This window comes from Oncorhynchus mykiss, chromosome 7, assembly GCF_013265735.2.
Source record: "Oncorhynchus mykiss isolate Arlee chromosome 7, USDA_OmykA_1.1, whole genome shotgun sequence".
In the NCBI taxonomy this organism is placed as follows: Eukaryota; Metazoa; Chordata; class Actinopteri; order Salmoniformes; family Salmonidae; genus Oncorhynchus; species Oncorhynchus mykiss.
The window spans coordinates 64,633,041-64,651,673 of NC_048571.1; the positions used below are offsets into that span (position 1 = coordinate 64,633,041).

General features: G+C 40.0%; 1 protein-coding gene across 6 annotated transcripts in view; it reads left to right on the plus strand.

Moving 5' to 3' along the window:
* The window catches only part of LOC110528236 (nck-associated protein 5-like), a 103,745-nt gene extending 98,934 nt beyond the window's left edge, over positions 1-4,811 (plus strand). For all 6 annotated transcript variants that reach the window (XM_021610118.2, XM_021610122.2, XM_021610121.2 and 3 more), the window contains one exon: positions 1,465-4,811. In XM_021610118.2, coding sequence (XP_021465793.2) covers positions 1,465-1,710 — 246 coding nt within the window. In that variant the 3' untranslated portion in view covers positions 1,711-4,811. The remainder of the gene's footprint in view (positions 1-1,464) is intronic.
* The last annotated feature ends 13,822 nt before the right edge of the window (positions 4,812-18,633 follow it).

Consider the following 18,633-nt stretch of genomic DNA (forward strand, 5'->3'; position numbering starts at 1 on the left):
CCTGGGTTGTTCTGAACAGAATGAGCTCATTTTTATTTATTCTTGAAGAGAATCTGCTGCAGCACACGAACCTGAATGCACTCATGACTCCTTTCTATACCCACCAACATTACCATCTGTTTCTCTGAACTGCCTTGTGAAGCCGAACACTGTAAGATCATGTTTTCTAACTTCGCTAGTCATGTTGGAACTAGAACAAGCTTTCAAATCATGCTCACCTGACCCAGATTGCTATTTATAATGGGCTGTTTCTGGATTGCGTAAACAACAACAGTAATTGTGTGATGGCGGGGATGTCTTCAAAATGAAGTGTGCTCTAGATCCTTAACAGCACAACTAGGAGAGCTAAAACTCTGACTCTTTGAGTCATTAAAGTGCATTGAAATTGCACACTTTGGAGAGGTTAGTCCTCTCACTCAAACCCACATTTCCCAGGAATAGTCTTATCATGCCACTGAAAGTATCCAGAGTATTTATAAACAAATGTGGCAAAGTACAGTAAATGTAAAATTCATATAAAATCAATAATGTAATGTTTGGATTCAGTCTTGTCAAGTGAACTGTTGTATTCTTACCTTTTGATCTAATAATTTTCCCATTATCTCCAAACTGTTCCTTTCAATTGCTAACATGGTTATGCATTTCATATTTCTTCTATAAGAAACATTTCAATTTAGCCCTATCCATATAGACCAATTCTAACGAGTGTAAAGGGTAAAGACCTTCGATATTTATTAGAAAGGAAAATCAAACTTATCGCCGTGCACATTAACCACCCTGTGAAATTCATCAGAACTCATTTAATCTGTAGCCTAATAAACTGTGCATGCTTTTCCATGTCGTAGTGAGTTGAATGGAAGCATGGTTACTGACTGTCGCGGAAATTACCAAATTACCATCAGGGACACCTGAAGTCAATATTAAATTAATCATTCTTTATTATTGGAAAGCTGGAGAGGTTCCAACAAACTTAATGCACCAAGTAGTACTTGTCTGTCAAATGCTCCCCTGGGTCAGTCCCGTTAGTTCTCTTATACTGCTTACACAGACAAGTTATATTTGCATGATTTAGCTTATTTATCATTCATAATTGATTATTCATTAACATTTGGTTCATGCATGTGACCAACCAATGCCCCAATACGAGGCTTCTTCTCTCCAAGCTGAGACCTTAAAACTGGGACACCCATTTCGGGTCTCAAAACAATGTTCTGGGCATACTGCTAAATTGCATTATACTGATAGTGAGGATTTCTCCCAGGCATGATCAATCAATCTCTTGCATGAACCCAGTCAAATGCAACGGTGCACATGTTGCCCTAGAACCTGTTAAATCTCATCTTGTCCTAAAATAACTAACTATAGCATCATTCTGTCCCCCTGTCCCTCCCTATCATCCATATCCTCCCCTGTTCCCCTCCACCCTCCCCCTTCTTCATGTGCCCACCTTTCCTCTCCCCCAAGAGTTTGAAACAGTGTTCCCCCCAGCGCCCCCTGGCCACTGACCCAGGCAGCCTCCCCCTGCCACTCCAGACAGGGCTTAACCAGCGGGGTAAGGGGCGGATGCCCAGCGCCTCGGAGGTGGGGAAGGACGGAGGGCTGGAGCTGGTGAAGGAGAGACCAGAGGACCTCCTGTCCCTGAGAGAGACGCCTGAATCCCTCAGTGACTCCCTCTACGACAGCCTGTCCTCCTGTGGCAGCCAGGGCTAGGACCCAGGGACAGATAGGGGAACAGAGGGAGAGATGGACCAACCGACACCCTTTAAACCACGGCTAATGATGCACATCCATCCCTCCTTGTAATGGTGGCCCAGCCCATAAGGCAGACCAAGTTGAAGTACCTCCTTCCCTCTTCCACACACACAGCTCTCTCTGCTGACCCTGTCTACTTTGCTGAGATTTGGTTAGTACTGCTGGAAAACTCACCCTCAGGTTGACTGATGTTCACACACACACACATCCTTTGTGGAACTAGACTGAGAATTGGGCACTGTTGTTCTCCAAGCAACAAGCATCTGATGACAGACCAGCTCAACTCAAATGTGTACACACACCGACGAGATGCATGGGAAAATAACACGTTCAAGACAGCCACACGATCACCATGGTCTGGATAATCTGAAGAATTGTTGTTAAATAATTTAACCAGGCTCCTGAGGTCGGCCCCAAGAAGTGGCTGGTATCAGGGGTTTTTCAAGTCTGTCCTGGATGTGGACATGTTTCAGTCTAGGAAAATTGGGCAGCCATTAATGCCAGAAAACAACCACATTTTACTGCCCACTAAATATGTTGCAATGTGGGGATCGACTATAATAAACTTCCCTGTTTTCAGTTATGTTTTGTTTTTTTACCTGTTGTGCTTTGTTACATGTTATGTATCATGTAATTTTAAGTAAAATAAAAAAGTATGGGTATGAATGGAAGGATGTGTGTATGTGAGTGAGACTTAATGCAGGGTCTCCACACTAGCTATGACTATGTCAATGAGCTTCTGACCAGGGGAAAGAAGTTCACACTTTCTCTGAAGCTGCCATATAGTGTACTGTTTCACAACCTACTGTAACACATAGTGGCAGATCATGACAACAGCCATTATATTACACTTATGACCAGACATTACCTAGTAGTGTATGTGTTATGGACAATGAAATGCGAAGAATCTCAACCAAGAGTCAAATGTTTTACATGTGTTTAATGCATTGTCAGACTGTTTTACGTAGTGAAACATTTGTCAGGAATAATGCCATTATAACAGCATTATATAGGCAGCCTGTGAATGCATCATTAACAATGGAGGTCTAAACTGAGCTGCTATTTAATACTCAAAATAGTTTGACAAGCTGAAAGACTAAATAAGTGACACGATCCATCCACCTTTTATATACTATTAACTGAGTTGGCATACATGAGCCAGGATTCAATTTAAGACGAGTTAAAGAACAGCGTACTTTAACAGACTTTTTAAAGGTCATTTGTGCTTAACCTGACATGCACAGTGTTTCCCATGAATGCGATCTATGTGAATGTCTGGGGAAAATGCCTTTAAAAGGCTCATTGTCGGCTGTTTAGTCCACTGCTCTATAACGCACCCTGCCAAAAGTCTCGTTTGGCACAGGTTCCATATTTATCCTGCCAGAAACGATTGAACCGATAACTCTACTTTATTTAAATTGCTCCACTAAAGCAAAAAGATGGATGTAGGCCTTCCTTGTGAAGAAGTAACGATCCAGCCCCACTGAACGTAGAGTAGTTGTGAAGAAGTAACGATCCAGCCCCACTGAACGTAGAGTAGTTGCTTACTTCCTTTAACAGGCACAGACAGACACGCATTCAATCCATTTACTGTTGTACAATTAAGAAAGACAAAATGTCTGTGCTATAGGAATGTTCGACATGGATCATTGTACGATCACCATTGCTGTACTGCAGATGCTACCCCATGATGTACACACAAGTGTTTTGGCAGGCTTACAGATGGAAGAGTATGGTTTCTAAACACATTTAGCATTCGTAAGAATCAGAGGTTATCCTAATGGAGAAGTGCTGTATTTAAATTTATTTCCTAAAGTGCACTACTCTGGTTAAAAGTAGTGCGCTATATAGGAAATGTGGTTCCATTTGGAATGCACCCCTTGTTTAAACAGCCACTTCAGAACAGCACCAAGAGACACTAAGAAGGACATGGACTCCTCCCTCCCTCCCAGCCCATGTACTTGATTATGTCCTCATAAGTAGTTCCATCCGCTTCATAAGTCCCCACAAACTTCTTCAGGGATAAGACATCCTTGTGCTTCCAAACTCTGCTTTCAGAAGCATGTGATCTTTCCAAACTGACATGGATTTGACTTTTCTCGTTCACATTTTTTCATAATCCCACTTTGAACATTGCTTGTCCTTCAGCCCCCCTCGGAGTTAACATAATAACTACTGTGTTATACCATGGAAATGGAGATCTGACTGTTACTGTATATACACTTCTCTGTGAGAACAGATTTGAGTTGAAGAGGTTGTCTTCCAGGATATGTGCTGCCGGTCCACCCTTTCAACCCCATCTGAATCATGGCTAAAGGAAAACAAGTGTGTGACATGAAGCCCATTCTCTTTTTTACAATCATCTCATAATTCAAATGTTTCCATGGGACATATTTAACACAATCATTTTGTCTTGGATCACTGTGTTCTACGTTGCGACCAAACCATATACAACTAAATAATAACTAACCAACTACAGTACTTCAGATGGTAGCATTTTTCATTCCATTGGAAGTAACTGGGAGAGCCATAGGTAGCCAGCTACATGTTAACACCATGGTAACACACGTCATCTATCTGCAGGGAAGCCTTTATGGACTCCCTCTGTGTCAGTCAAACATGGGTCTTAGCAACACCATACACCTTAACTATGGCAATGCTGACCAGGATGGAGTGGCATAGAGGTGAAATCTCTACTTAATATGTTTGCTTTATGGACTCAATTTACGTCACTTCATTCAAAGAGGTTGTTGCAGCTATCTATTTGTTGTATTTATTTATTTATTTTTGAGGGCAAATCATAATCAATGAACTGTTTGTTATTGTTGATGTCGTTGACATTGTTGTTATAGACGTTTTTATTCTGATACCGATTTATTTTTGTACTATAGTCTTATTTAATTAAAGTTATTTTTTTTCCATGAGAGGTCTGTGTTTGGTGTTCTGTTTTCTGGGGTATTCTCATGTTATTACTCTGATTTGGTAAATAGTATTTCAAGTGATGTGTATATACCATTTCCACTTAAATGAAGCTTAATAAAGCTTAAACTTAAAATAGATTACGGTTTATGGCTTTATTTATCAAGATTGTAAAAGCAAAATTATGATTGTTCATTTATGGCTCTAAACAAATGCAAGAACCCAACAAATAAAAATCTGAGCTCGCTTGCCAATCTTAATTTATTAATTCAAGGCTCTTGATTGAACACCTCTTTCTAAAAGCTCGCAATATCCATGAAACATCAGAGCATGCTATGATTTTGAAACAAACAAGACTCTCTTGCTGTTTCAGTACTCTGCAAATGCAATACTCTGGATTAGAGTTAGGGTTATGCCGAATTCGGGTTGAGGCAAGAGTTCGGGTTAAACCAGGTTGTGGACATGAAGCTAGGATTGTGTTAAGGCTAGGGTTTGTGTTGAACCGGGTGTAGACATGAAGCTAGGGTTGTGTTAAGGCTAGGGTTTGTGTTGAACCGGGTGTAGACATGAAGCTAGGGTTGTGTTAAGGCTAGGGTTTGTGTTGAACCGGGTGTAGACATGAAGCTAGGGTTGTGTTAAGGCTAGGGTTTGTGTTGAACCGGGTGTAGACATGAAGCTAGGGTTGTGTTAAGGCTAGGGTTTGTGTTGAACCGGGTGTAGACATGAAGCTAGGGTTGTGTTAAGGCTAGGGTTTGTGTTGAACCGGGTGTAGACATGAAGCTAGGGTTGTGTTAAGGCTAGGGTTTGTGTTGAACCGGGTGTAGACATGAAGCTAGGGTTGTGTTAAGGCTAGGGTTTGTGTTGAACCGGGTGTAGAAATGAAGCTAGGGTTTCTTTCAGAGGGAGGATATATTACTGGAAATTTTACCAGTAAACTACCATAATTTGTATTTTTTATTGTATTTTATCAGATTACATCTAGTGGTCTTTTTGGGTACTTCAGATCACAGGTGTCTAATGTGTGGCCTTATTCCATGTAAAATATATTAAATAATCAAATAAGATGATTTTACATTATCCTAATTACAAACCATCAACTTGGTGAATACCAGTGGCGTTTTAATGAGAGTTTCAGAATTAAATGTCCTTGATATACTTTTTACACAGTTATTTATTAGGACTGTCAATATCTTTATAAATGTTTTAGCTCCAAACTAGTGGCAATTGTAAAAAAAAATCAAATTAAAAAAAGTTAATCGTTGGAATAGTTGCAGAGTTAATAGAAAAGAATGCCATTGTTGATTAGATGCTTTTTTTCATTAATTAAGCTATTTTCTCTTGAACCATATGGTCTATCCACCAGACACTCATGGACAATATGGACACATAAATTATTCAAGTATAAATTACCAAAAGGCCCGGAGTGGATACAAACGACTAATAGTTTCGCCGCCCTGGAGCCTGATCTTCCTGCACCTTTGTCGCTGCTTGTACATGTGTCTGCGGTCGCTGTGCCTACTCATACTCCTTCCCTATGATTTTGAAGTCTACGTCGGCAACCTTCCATTCCTGCTCTGGATTGAGCGGAGCTTCTCCATCTGTTGGAAACCTGCACCATCCTGTGAAGAGTGGGAGTGGGCGGATTTCCTCGTCCTTCTCTCCTGCCGTGATTTTGGGCAGCTCCATGGTAAGAAATGTGACTTCCTGGTACAAAAACAATGTCATATCCCGGAGCTGGAGTAAATTACATTACTATGCTGCTCCCGAATGTACTGCGCCAGGACATGGACATTGATTCCATCGTAGTCTGTGAGTTTTAATGACATTATGAAGGGCAGCTCTGAACAGTTGAAACTGGATTTCAAAGAGCTGATTGACTCTGCTAGACACTAATAAAATACCTGTCATATCTGGCCCTGTGTCCTCTCTGAATCATGGCATTGAATGCTTTAGCAGAATTCTTTCTCTTCACAACTGGCTACATGATTATTGCAGCTAAATGGGTGTAACATTTGTTGACAATTTCTATACCTTTTGGAAACAAAACACGTTTTATAAGGAAGATGGGATCCACTCAAATCACTTGGGTTCCGGGGCCCTTTCACAGCATTAAGGCTGTGTTGAGACAATGACTTATCAATGACCCCAGCTCAGTTAATCCCTACCATTGTGTCGCTGAGTCATCATAATGCTTTAGCAAATGTACATTATACCAAGAGCATTGGTAGACACAATGTAAGTAACCTAATGTATGTCCCTCTAACTGCCCTTAATGCCTCTGCTGATCCTACAGCTATTGTATGCAACAATCATGTGCCTATGAACCAGATTTATGCTGTTAGCACTGAGGCGGTGTGCCCTAGTAGGAAGTCAACTGTGTGCAGCTCACCCTGCACTGTGGGAAGCTGCTATAGACCACCAAGTGCTAACAGTCAGTATCTGGATAACGTGTGAAATGCTTGATAATGTATGTGATATCAACAGAGGTATGTTTTCTGGGTGATTGAAATATTGACTGCCCACTCAAGAAAAATCTTCAAACTGTAACCGGTGCCTGCAACCTGGTTCAGGTTATCAGTCAACCTACCAGGGTAGTTAAAACAGCACAGGAGTGAAATATTCAACATGTATTGATAATACCTTTACTAATGCTACAGAAATGTGCTTGAAAGCAGTATCCAGATCCATTGGATGTAGCGATCACAATATAGTAGCTATATCTAGGAAAACCAAAGTTCCAAAAGCTGGGCCTAATATAGTCTATAAGAGGTCATCCAAGTATATTCAATTTTGAATTCCGTAAAGTGAGTGTGAGGTGAAAAAAGTATTATTGTCTATCAACAATGACAAGCCACCGGGGTCTGACAACTTGGATGGAAAATTACTGAGGATAATAGCAAACGATAATTCCACTTCTATTTGCCATGTCTTCAATTGAAGCCTACTGGAAAGTATGTGCCCTCAGGCCTGGAGGGAAGCAAAAGTCATTCCACTACCTAAGAATAGTAAAGCCCCTTTAACTGGCTCAAATAACCAACCAATCAGCCTGTAGTAAAGTTTTGGAAAAAATTGTATTTGACCAGATAAAATGCTATTTTACAGTAAGCAAGTTGACAACAGTTTTTCAGCACGCTTATAGGGAAATACAATCAACAAGCACAGCACTTATACAAATGACTGATGATTAGCTGAGAGAAATTGATGATAAAAAGATTGTGGGGGCTGTTTTGTTAGATTTCAGTGTGGCTTTTGACATTATCGATCAGTCTGCTGCTGGAAAAACGAACAGTACCAGTCAAAGGTTTGGACACACCTACTCATTCAAGTTTTTTTTAGTTTTTTTTTACTATTTTCTACATTTTAGAATTATAGTGAAGACATAAACTATGAAATAACACATATGGAATCATGTAATAACCAAAAAAGTGTTTAACAAATGTATTTAGAATTCAAGGCACACTTAACCAGCATGGCTACCACAGCATTCTGCAGCGATACGCCATCCCATCTGGTTTGCGCTTAGTGGGACTATTGTTTGTTTTTCAACAGGGCAATGACCCAAAACACACCTACAGGCTGTGTGAGGGCTATTTGACCAAGAAGGAGTGATGGAGTTCTGCATCAGATAACCTGGCCTCCACAATCACTTGACCTCAACCCAATTGAGATGGTTTGAAATTAGTTGGACCGGAGAGTGAAGGAAAAGCAGCCTATAAGTGCTCAGCATATATGGTAACTCCTTCAAGACTGTTGGAAAAGTATTCCAGGTGAAACTGGTTAAGAGAATACCAAGAGTGTGCAAAGCTGTCAGCAAGGCAAAGGGTGGCTACTTTGAAGAATCTCAAATATAAAATATTTTGATTTGTTAACTTTTTTGGTTACTACATGATTCCATATGTGTTATTTCATAGTTTTGATGTCTTCACTATTATTCTACAATGTAGAAAATAATACAAATAAAGAACAACCCTGGAATGAATAGGTGTATCCAAACTTTTGGCTGGTACTGTATGTGTTATGACTGTACACCCCCTGCTATATTGTGGATAAAGAGTTACCTGTCTAACAGAACACAGAGGGTGTTCTTTAATAGAAGCCTCTCCAACATAATCCAGATAGAATCAGGAATTCCCCAGGGCAGCTGTCTAGGCCTCTTAATTTTTTCAATTTTTACTAACGACATGCCACTGGCTTTGAGTCAATTAAATCCTGTAATAAATCAGGTGGAAATTGAGCAAATTCAGGTGACTAAACTGCTTGGAATAACCCTGGATTGTAAACTGTCATGGTCAAAACATATTGATACAACAGTAGCTAAGATGGGGAGAAGTTTGTCCATAATAAAGTGCTGCTCTACCTTCTTAACAGCACTATCAACAAGGCAGGTCCTACAGGCTCTAGTTTTGTCACACCTGGACTACTGTTCAGTCATGTGGTCAGGTGCCTCAAAGAGGGACTTAGGAAAATTGCCATTGGCTCAGAACAGGGCAGGGCGGAGAGCAAACATTAATAATGTAAATATCTCCTGGCTCAAAGTGGAGGAGAGTTTGACTTCATCTCTACTTGTATTTGTGAGAGGCATTGACATGTTGAAAGCACCAAGCTGTCTGTTTAAATGACTAGCACACAGCTCAGACACCCATGCATACCCCACAAGACATGCCACCAGAGGTCTCTTCACAGTCCCCAAGTCCAGAACAGACTATGGGATGTGCACAGTACTACATAGACCCTTGGAACTCTATTCCACATCAGGTAACTGATGCAAGCAGTAGAATCAGATTTAAAAAACAGATACAAATACACTTTGTGGAACTGTGAAGCAACACAAACATAGGCACAGACACATGCATACACACACATGATAACATACGCACTATACACACACTGCCTTGACAGCAGCTAATGGGGATCCATAATAAATACAAATACAAATTGCCACCTTAGGCCTAGACAGCACAGCCATTGGTTAGGCAGCACAATAAAATAAAAAAAATTATGAGCAGAGCAGGCCGGGGCTCAGGGTTGGAAAATCCATTGCAGTGTGTAATGCAGCCTAGTTGTATTTATACCATCCCAGCAGCTGTTAGAAATATAACTTTGCTCTGTGCTTCTCCGAGCACGCTCTTTTTAGCCTATAGCCTATAGGCTATGGCTCATTTGATTGAGACCACACTAAGTACCCTATAGGCACACTTGATACTGCACACCTAGCGGAGAATCAGAGATGAGGGACATCAATTTATAGCCTAATAAGCCGTGTTTGACTTGGGCAGGAACTCTCACCGGAGCGGAGTACCGGCACCTCAAATATTCTACTGCTTGAGCTCCTGTTCCTCTTATAGAATATTAGCTCATAAGTTTTGTGGAGCTCCTGCACCTAAATATAAACAGTACCAGCACCCAAATTGAGTATTGGTACCTATTTCAGTTCAAGTCAAGCACTGTTAATAAGCAACTTATTCTAAAACACTAAGAAATATTGATAAACTGGAAAAACCACAGAACGTTGCCTGTAGTTATGGCATTGAAGGAGTACTGTTACAAGAGCATGAATGGAAAATGCTGCCTGTAGCCTTCTGCTCACGTACCCTCTCTTCTGCTGAGAGAAGACATGTCCAGATAGAGAGGTACTGCTTAGCATCAGTTTGAGCTTGTGAGAAGTTCTCACGTTCCCTGTGTGGCCTGGAGTCTTTCAAACTGCTAATAGACCACAACCGTTGGTGGCGTTGTTTAACTACAAAAACCTGGATGAGGTCCCTCTGAGCTGCCAGCGGTTGCTTATCAGAATGATGAGGTTCAGCCCCAAGCTAAATATACCCCAGGCAAAATGCTGCTCATTGCTGACACAATCTCAAGAAACCCGTCGGTCCGCCTAGAGAGCTCAGACCTGGAAGAAGAGGTCGCAGCCTTTGAAGCTTCACCAGATTGCGCAAGCAAACAGTGAAGATGAGGAAATACAGGCAGCACTGAAGTACACAAGGCACGGATGGCCGAAGCACATCAAAACAGTTCCTGAGACAATCAAGACCTACTTTAGCGAGCAAGGGTTCCCAAGTGAATCAGATGGGCTACTGCTGCACGGAGATAGAATCGTGATTCCAAAGGTCCTGAGAAGCGAGATTCTCAGCAAGATCCACGAGGGTCACCAGGGCTTCACAAAGTACAGAGAACATGCTCAACTTTGTGTGGTGGCCAGGAATCAGCATGGACATAAAGGACAAAGTGAGCCAGTGCAAGCAGTGTCAGGCTACCAAGCCAACCCAAAGAACCGTTGATGACGACCGAGTTGCCAGACAGACCTTGGAAACGCATTGCAGCCAGCCTATGTGAGGTTGACAGACAGCAGTACCTGGTTGTTGTCGATTACTTCTCAAGATTCATAGAAGTGGTACACATGCCAGATACATCAAGCAAAAGAGTGATCAGGAAGCTGAAGAGCATGTTCCTGCATTTAGGAATAACTGAGGTCTTGGCGTCCGATAACACAAGGCAGTTCACATCTTCCGAATTCCCGTTCTTCAAGGAAGAGTATGTTTTTGACCACGTGACCTCCAGCCCTCACTTCACACAAGCTTATGGAGAAGCTGAGAGAGCTGTCCAGACTGCTAAGAAAATCTTAAAGCGAGAAGATCCCATTCTCGCTCTTCTTACCTACATAGCGACACCGATTGCGGCTACAGGCTGTAGCCCAGCACAGCTACTCATGGGTTGTCAGTTACGGACAACGCGTCCAAACCTAGCGAAGAACCTATAGCCTAGGTGGCCAGACATGAAGACGGTTGCCAAGCAAGACACTGAGGCAAAAGCATCCTACAGGACCTACTAAAACAGGCGTCACGGAGCCAGACCCCTGCCACCGTTACAGCTGGGTGACTCTGTGCTCGTGAAGCTCGACCAAGACAAAGGCTGGATGACCACAGCAACAGTGAAAGGTCAAGCTGAACAGGCCAGATCATACATTGTGGATACTGAGCGTGGCGAGTTCAGGAGAAACCGGAGACACCTCCAAGCTGCTCCTGAGGACAGACACCACACAATGCAAACCCCAAAAGGTGAGTCTGATGTTATAGTGGAATGTCTGCCATCTGCTACCCCAGAGCCAGAGTTGGAAGCAAACCACACTGGTGATCCTCCAACCACACTAAAAAACCATAGGTCTACAGAGTCACCAAAAGTTACCGGGACGACCTGTGAAGAGACCCGTCAGATACCAGTCAAAAAGAAAACTAACAAGGAAAGAAAAGGAACACTGACAGTGAAATGGACAATTGAAGGTTGAATGTTGAGACTTTTAATTAGGGTTAAGTTTAGGCGTTAGGTTAAGGTTAGAGGAAGTGTTAGCTAAAAGGGTTAAGGTTAGGGGAAGGGTTAGCTAACATGCTAAGTAGTTGCAATGTAACTAAAACGTAGTAAGTAGTTGAAAAGTTGCTAATTAGTTCAATGTTAAAGTTGTCAGTGATGACATTCGAACTCGCAACCTTTGACTTTGCATTTTTTGTTATGCTTGAGCTGAAAAAGTAGTCTGAGGCTTCTTATGGAGGGTGCAATGCAAAATCGGTGGAGGCATGCAGAGGCCAAATCAAGCTCCTTACTGCATCACCTCTCAAATTTTGTAACAATGCGGAGGGCTCAGTATAGCTCCGCATTGACATGCTTGGTTGACGGTAGTTGGGGGTGGGAGGTCCAGTATAAGAGACAATTTATGTTTGATCCGAAAATGTGGTCGGCGATGCTGTATGGATGGTGTGATGCGTTCGAGGAGCCTACGGAGGCACGCAGAGGCCAAATTGAGCTCCATACAGTATCCCAGTGCTTCTCTCAAATGTTGTAACAATGTGGAGGGCAATTGGTGGTGCCAAAATGGCGGCTTGAACAGACGCTTTTTTACCGAGCTCCGTACCGAACTTCAGAAAGATTGTGAAAAAAACAAAACAAGTTTACAATCATTACTATTTTTATTTGTTCAAGATATAAGACCTTTCCTGTGACTGGAATAATAATAATTGGATCGTTTATTTCGGCATGTCCATGCAAAGTCGTGACAAAAAAAAGAAAGGAAGAAGTTAGCCGTTCTATTGCTAATCAACAAGAGAGAAACGTGCTTATAGACAACTGCCATAACTACACTTGCCCTATGGATAATATCATGCTTTCGAATGCTGTTGAAGATGACGAATTCCCCTCTTTACCGATTACTCCGTGCAAACCTCCATCCTCCAAAAAACCTAACATGAACTCTGACATCGTGGCTACCCTCTCCTTACTCATCAACTCCAGGTGTGACGCCATTGAGAAAATGGTTGGCGCGAACACCATGGTTATCGAAGGCTTGAAAAAGACTGGAGTTTGCATGTGATGAAACGAGGCTTCATCAATGGTTCAGAAATCCATATTCCTCCCTAAAATCTCACTAGAAGGAACAGGTTGATGGTTTCGGCCATGCTATTCTCATTTTCCTTATGTTGTTTACCTAACAAGCATCAGGTGACTATTTTTCAGGAATACTCAGGTATTTCAATTTATTAGTTTGTTCTTGTATGACCAGAAGACCTATTTTGTTTACAAACTTACGAAGAAGATTGAAAGATTTATTTATTTTTGATGTATACCGTAACTAAGAAACTGTTTTAAAGGGCATATAGGTCTGCTCTGACTTTACACAGTTATTGTTCTATTTAGTTATTAATACTTATTTCCAAAAAAGGTCTTAAGAATGTTTATATGTAAAACATTTTTTATTCAATTATTTTATGATCAGTTTTCATATGCACTTAAAATAGTAGGTACCCTTTTATTTAAATTATTATTTGTTATTTTATTTCTTAGAATAGTTCCTGATTACACTAAAGAGGGTTTTTAGTCTCTCTTTCTACAAGAACCCTTGGTTTGGTCTTGAACATAATTTTCAGTTGAGTTGAATTTCAAAGCCGGATAACATCTAGCTCAAAGGTTATGGAATAAGCTATTTTCACTTTAAATTGACATAAATGGTGCAGATCTCGGTTCCTTATCGTTTACGTTCACTGCTCCTACGTCTTTGACTCCTCCTACTACAGTTTATACTTTTATATAATCTTTGTTGTTTTGTCTTTGTCTATAGTATCTCTTAATGCTAGGGGGTTACGAAACAATGTGAAGCGCAAGGCCTTATTTGTATTTGCTAAACAATTTCGAACAGATTTTTGCTTTTTTCAAGAGTCTCACTCAATTTCAGCTGATGCCAACTTCTGGAGGTCAAAGTGGGGCAACAATATTTGGCTTTCCCATGGATCTGAACGCTCCGCTGGTGTCACTACAATGAAAAATACCTTTGGTGGTAATATTCTACACTCGGAATGTGACCCATTTGGTCACTTTATTTGTCTTGTGATCAGTTACAATGACATTACGCTCATTACTTTAAACTTCTACGGGTATAACACCAAACATGAGAATGATGAGTTGCTTCAATGTATAGAGAAACATATACTTCATTGGTTAAATAAATCTCCCAAATCGTTATTATTGATAGGAGGGGACTTTAACATTACTATAGATAATTCAACTGATAGATGGCCCCCAGGTAGGCCAACCAATCAGAATGTGGGTTTAATACTTTTTATGGAAAAGTTTGATCTTACTGATATATGGAGAGAGAGGTTTCCGGCCAACAGATCATTCACTTGGAGTAACAAAACAGGTTCCAGACAATCCAGAATAGATTTTTGGCTTATATCCAAATGTATTGATAGTGAGTGTGTTACTACAAATATTTGTACTGCTCCCCTCACAGACTATAGGGCTATTTACATTGATATCAAAATATTTACCCCTGATACTAACCTTGGTAGAGCATTCTACTGGAAGCTAAATAGCACATTATTAAATAATGATATAGTTCAATTTGAGGTTAAAAATCTGCTCTCACACTTTTGGGAAAGGGCTTGTGAAGAAAAAATCTTATTGCAAGAACTGGGAGCTCTTTAAATTTGAGGTGTCCAAATACCTTAGAAAATATGGTAGTAATCTCGCTAAGACCAGAAGAGCTGAGGAGGAAAAGGTGATCATTAAGATATCTTCCCTTTCTCAGAGGTCCCCAGCCGACCTCTCGGGGGAGGAGAAAATGGAACTAATTGAGTTACAAAATAAACTGGATAAGATATATATATTAAAAGCAGAAGGAGCCTTTATTAGATCTAGGAAAAAATGTATTGAGGAGGGAGAACAGAATTCATCCTATTTCTTTAAACTTGAGAAATTTCACTCTAAATATAACACTATCCACAACATTGATGGTGTTATTACAGATGACCAAAAATGAATCGCTAAATACTGTAGCAATTTTTACAGAAAATTGTATAGCTCTACATACTGTCAGGAATCCACAAATATGTTTTTTAACTCACTGAATAAGGTTCACTCTATCAGTGATGTGGAATCTAAACAGTGTGATGAACCCATCAAAGTTGAAGAGATTATAGAGACTATCAAACATCTAAAGAACAATAAATCACCAGGTGTTGATGGAATTACATCAGAATTTTACAAATTATTTTCTGAACAAGTAGATCCCTTCCTATTTGAAGTCTTTTTAGAGAGTATTAAAAACAATGTTCTCCCTCCTACAATGAGTCAGAAGTGCTGCTCATCGATAACTGGCGTCCAATTTGTCTTCTTAATAATGACTATAAGATATTAGCCTTACTACTTGCAAAAATAATTAAAGAGGTCCTGGATGCAATCATTGATGAAACACAGTCTGGCTTCATGAGGTACAGACATATTTCTAACAATGTCAGACTAGTATTAGACTAACTTGACTACTCAGACCTAATAACTGAGGATAGCTTCATATTATTTTTAGATTTTTATAAAGCATTTGACACAGTAGAGCATCAGTTTCTCTTCCACTCCCTTGAGAGACTTGGCTTTGGGGATTTTTTCTGTAAGGCTATTAAGACTCTCTATGCAAATTATAAACGCTCTATCAAATTGAAATATGGCACCTCACCTAGATTTGAGTTAAAGAGAGGAATTAGGTAAGGTTGTCCTATCTCTCCGTACCTGTTTTTATTAAATCACCCAACTTCTTGCAAATTCTTTAAACAATAGTCCCGTACAAGGTATTTCCACAGCTGGTAAAGAAATTATTATAAGCCAGCTGGCTGATGATACTACACTTTTTCTGAAAGACGCTAACCAAATTCCTATATCGATCAATGTGATACAATCCTTTTCCAAAGCGTCTGGTCTATATCTTAACATTAATAAATGTGAACTCATAGCTGTCAAAGATTGTGTGACACCTTCATATTATGGTATTCCAGTAAAATAAGAACTTACATATTTAGGCATAACCATTACAAAGGATCAGAAGTCTAGAGGCTTACTAAATTTTAACCCTCTTATTAAAAAAACCCAGAAGAAGCTAAATCAATGGCTACAGAGGGACTTATGTTTAAAAGGTAGAGTCCTAACAACCAAGGCCGAAGGTATCTCTAGACTAACACATGGCACTCTATCTTTATATCTTGACAGTAAAATAAGCAATAGATAGACCAGATGCTTTTCAACTTTCTTTGGAGAAACTGTACCCATTACATTAGGAAAACTGTTGTAATTCTGGACTTTACTACTTTAAAAAATACTTTTAAGATCAATTGGATAAAACAATTCCTAAGACCCTCTTCTATCTGGAATTTTATTCCTCATCATGTCTTCTCTACTTTTGGTGGCCTTAACTTCATGTTGTTTTGCAATTATTATATTGACAAAGTTCCAGTGAAACTTTCTGCTTTTCATCGGCAGGTTTTCTTGCCATGGTCCTTAATTTATAAACACAATTTTTATCCACACAGATATTATATATGGAATAATCAGGATATATTGTATAAAAATATTTCTTTGTTTTTAGAATATTGGTTCCGAAATAATATCCTATTGGTGAGCCAACTGGTAAATGCAAAGGGTATTTTACTCAGTTATAAGGAATTCTTATCACTTTACAAGGTCCCTGTAACACCTAAAGATTTTGCAATTGTTTTAGATGCCATTTCCTCAGGTGTTGCTATTTTATTCAGGAACGTGTCAAGACCTGACCCTCAGAGCCTACCTTCTATTGACCCTGTTGACTCATCAGTAGGAAAGATTTGTTTCTCTTTTGGTCCATTCAACAACAGAGCGATTCGAACCTCGTTTCAGCACGATGTTGTATGCAAACCTTATGTCATGCCTTATTGGAATGGATTTATTGATATTATCTGCTGGAAAAAAAGTGTGGATGTTGCCACACACAAACATACCTGTTAACAAAATTAAGGAAGTTTCCTTTAAAATTATTCATAAATATTATCCTGCCAACCACTATATAAAGAAGTTTAAGGAAAACATCAACTCAAATTGCTCCTTTTGTAATGACCACCTAGAAACAGTGTTGCATCTTTTCTGGCATTGTATGCATATAAGAAAACTGTGGCAAGACATCAGTAGGTTTATAATGGAACACATTTCTAAACATTTTACACTATTGTGGAGAGATGTACTGTTTGGATTCTTTACATACAATAGAAATAAGCTGAAATATTTTTATGTAATTAATTTCATTATTCTTTTGGCCAAATTTCATATACACAAATGTAAATTTACAAACAGAAAACCACATTTTCTTACCCTACAAAAATAAATGTAACTGTATTTTAAGACGGTTAAATGCTCTTCTAACAAAAAAGCTGTTAGAATTGTAAGTATACAGTGCCTTGCGAAAGTATTCGGCCCCCTTGAACTTTGCGACCTTTTGCCACATTTCAGGCTTCAAACATAAAGATATAAAACTGTATTTTTTTGTGAAGAATCAACAACAAGTGGGACACAATCATGAAGTGGAACGACATTTATTGGATATTTCAAACTTTTTTAACAAATCAAAAACGGAAAAATTGGGCGTGCAAAATTATTCAGCCCCTTTACTTTCAGTGCAGCAAACTCTCTCCAGAAGTTCAGTGAGGATCTCTGAATGATCCAATGTTGACCTAAATGACTAATGATGATAAATACAATCCACCTGTGTGTAATCAAGTCTCCGTATAAATGCACCTGCACTGTGATAGTCTCAGAGGTCCGTTAAAAGCGCAGACAGCATCATGAAGAACAAGGAACACACCAGGCAGGTCCGAGATACTGTTGTGAAGAAGTTTAAAGCCGGATTTGGATACAAAAAGATTTCCCAAGCTTTAAACATCCCAAGGAGCACTGTGCAAGCGATAATATTGAAATGGAAGGAGTATCAGACCACTGCAAATCTACCAAGACCTGGCCGTCCCTCTAAACTTTCAGCTCATACAAGGAGAAGACTGATCAGAGATGCAGCCAAGAGGCCCATGATCACTCTGGATGAACTGCAGAGATCTACAGCTGAGGTGGGAGACTCTGTCCATAGGACAACAATCAGTCGTATATTGCACAAATCTGGCCTTTATGGAAGAGTGGCAAGAAGAAAGCCATTTCTTAAAGATATCCATAAAAAGTGTTGTTTAAAGTTTGCCACAAGCCACCTGGGAGACACACCAAACATGTGGAAGAAGGTGCTCTGGTCAGATGAAACCAAAATTGAACTTTTTGGCAACAATGCAAAACGTTATGTTTGGCGTAAAAGCAACACAGCTGAACACACCATCCCCACTGTCAAACATGGTGGTGGCAGCATCATGGTTTGGGCCTGCTTTTCTTCAGCAGGGACAGGGAAGATGGTTAAAATTGATGGGAAGATGGATGGAGCCAAATACAGGACCATTCTGGAAGAAAACCTGATGGAGTCTGCAAAAGACCTGAGACTGGGATGGAGATTTGTCTTCCAACAAGACAATGATCCAAAACATAAAGCAAAATCTACAATGGAATGGTTCAAAAATAAACATATCCAGGTGTTAGAATGGCAAAGTCAAAGTCCAGACCTGAATCCAATCGAGAATCTGTGGAAAGAAC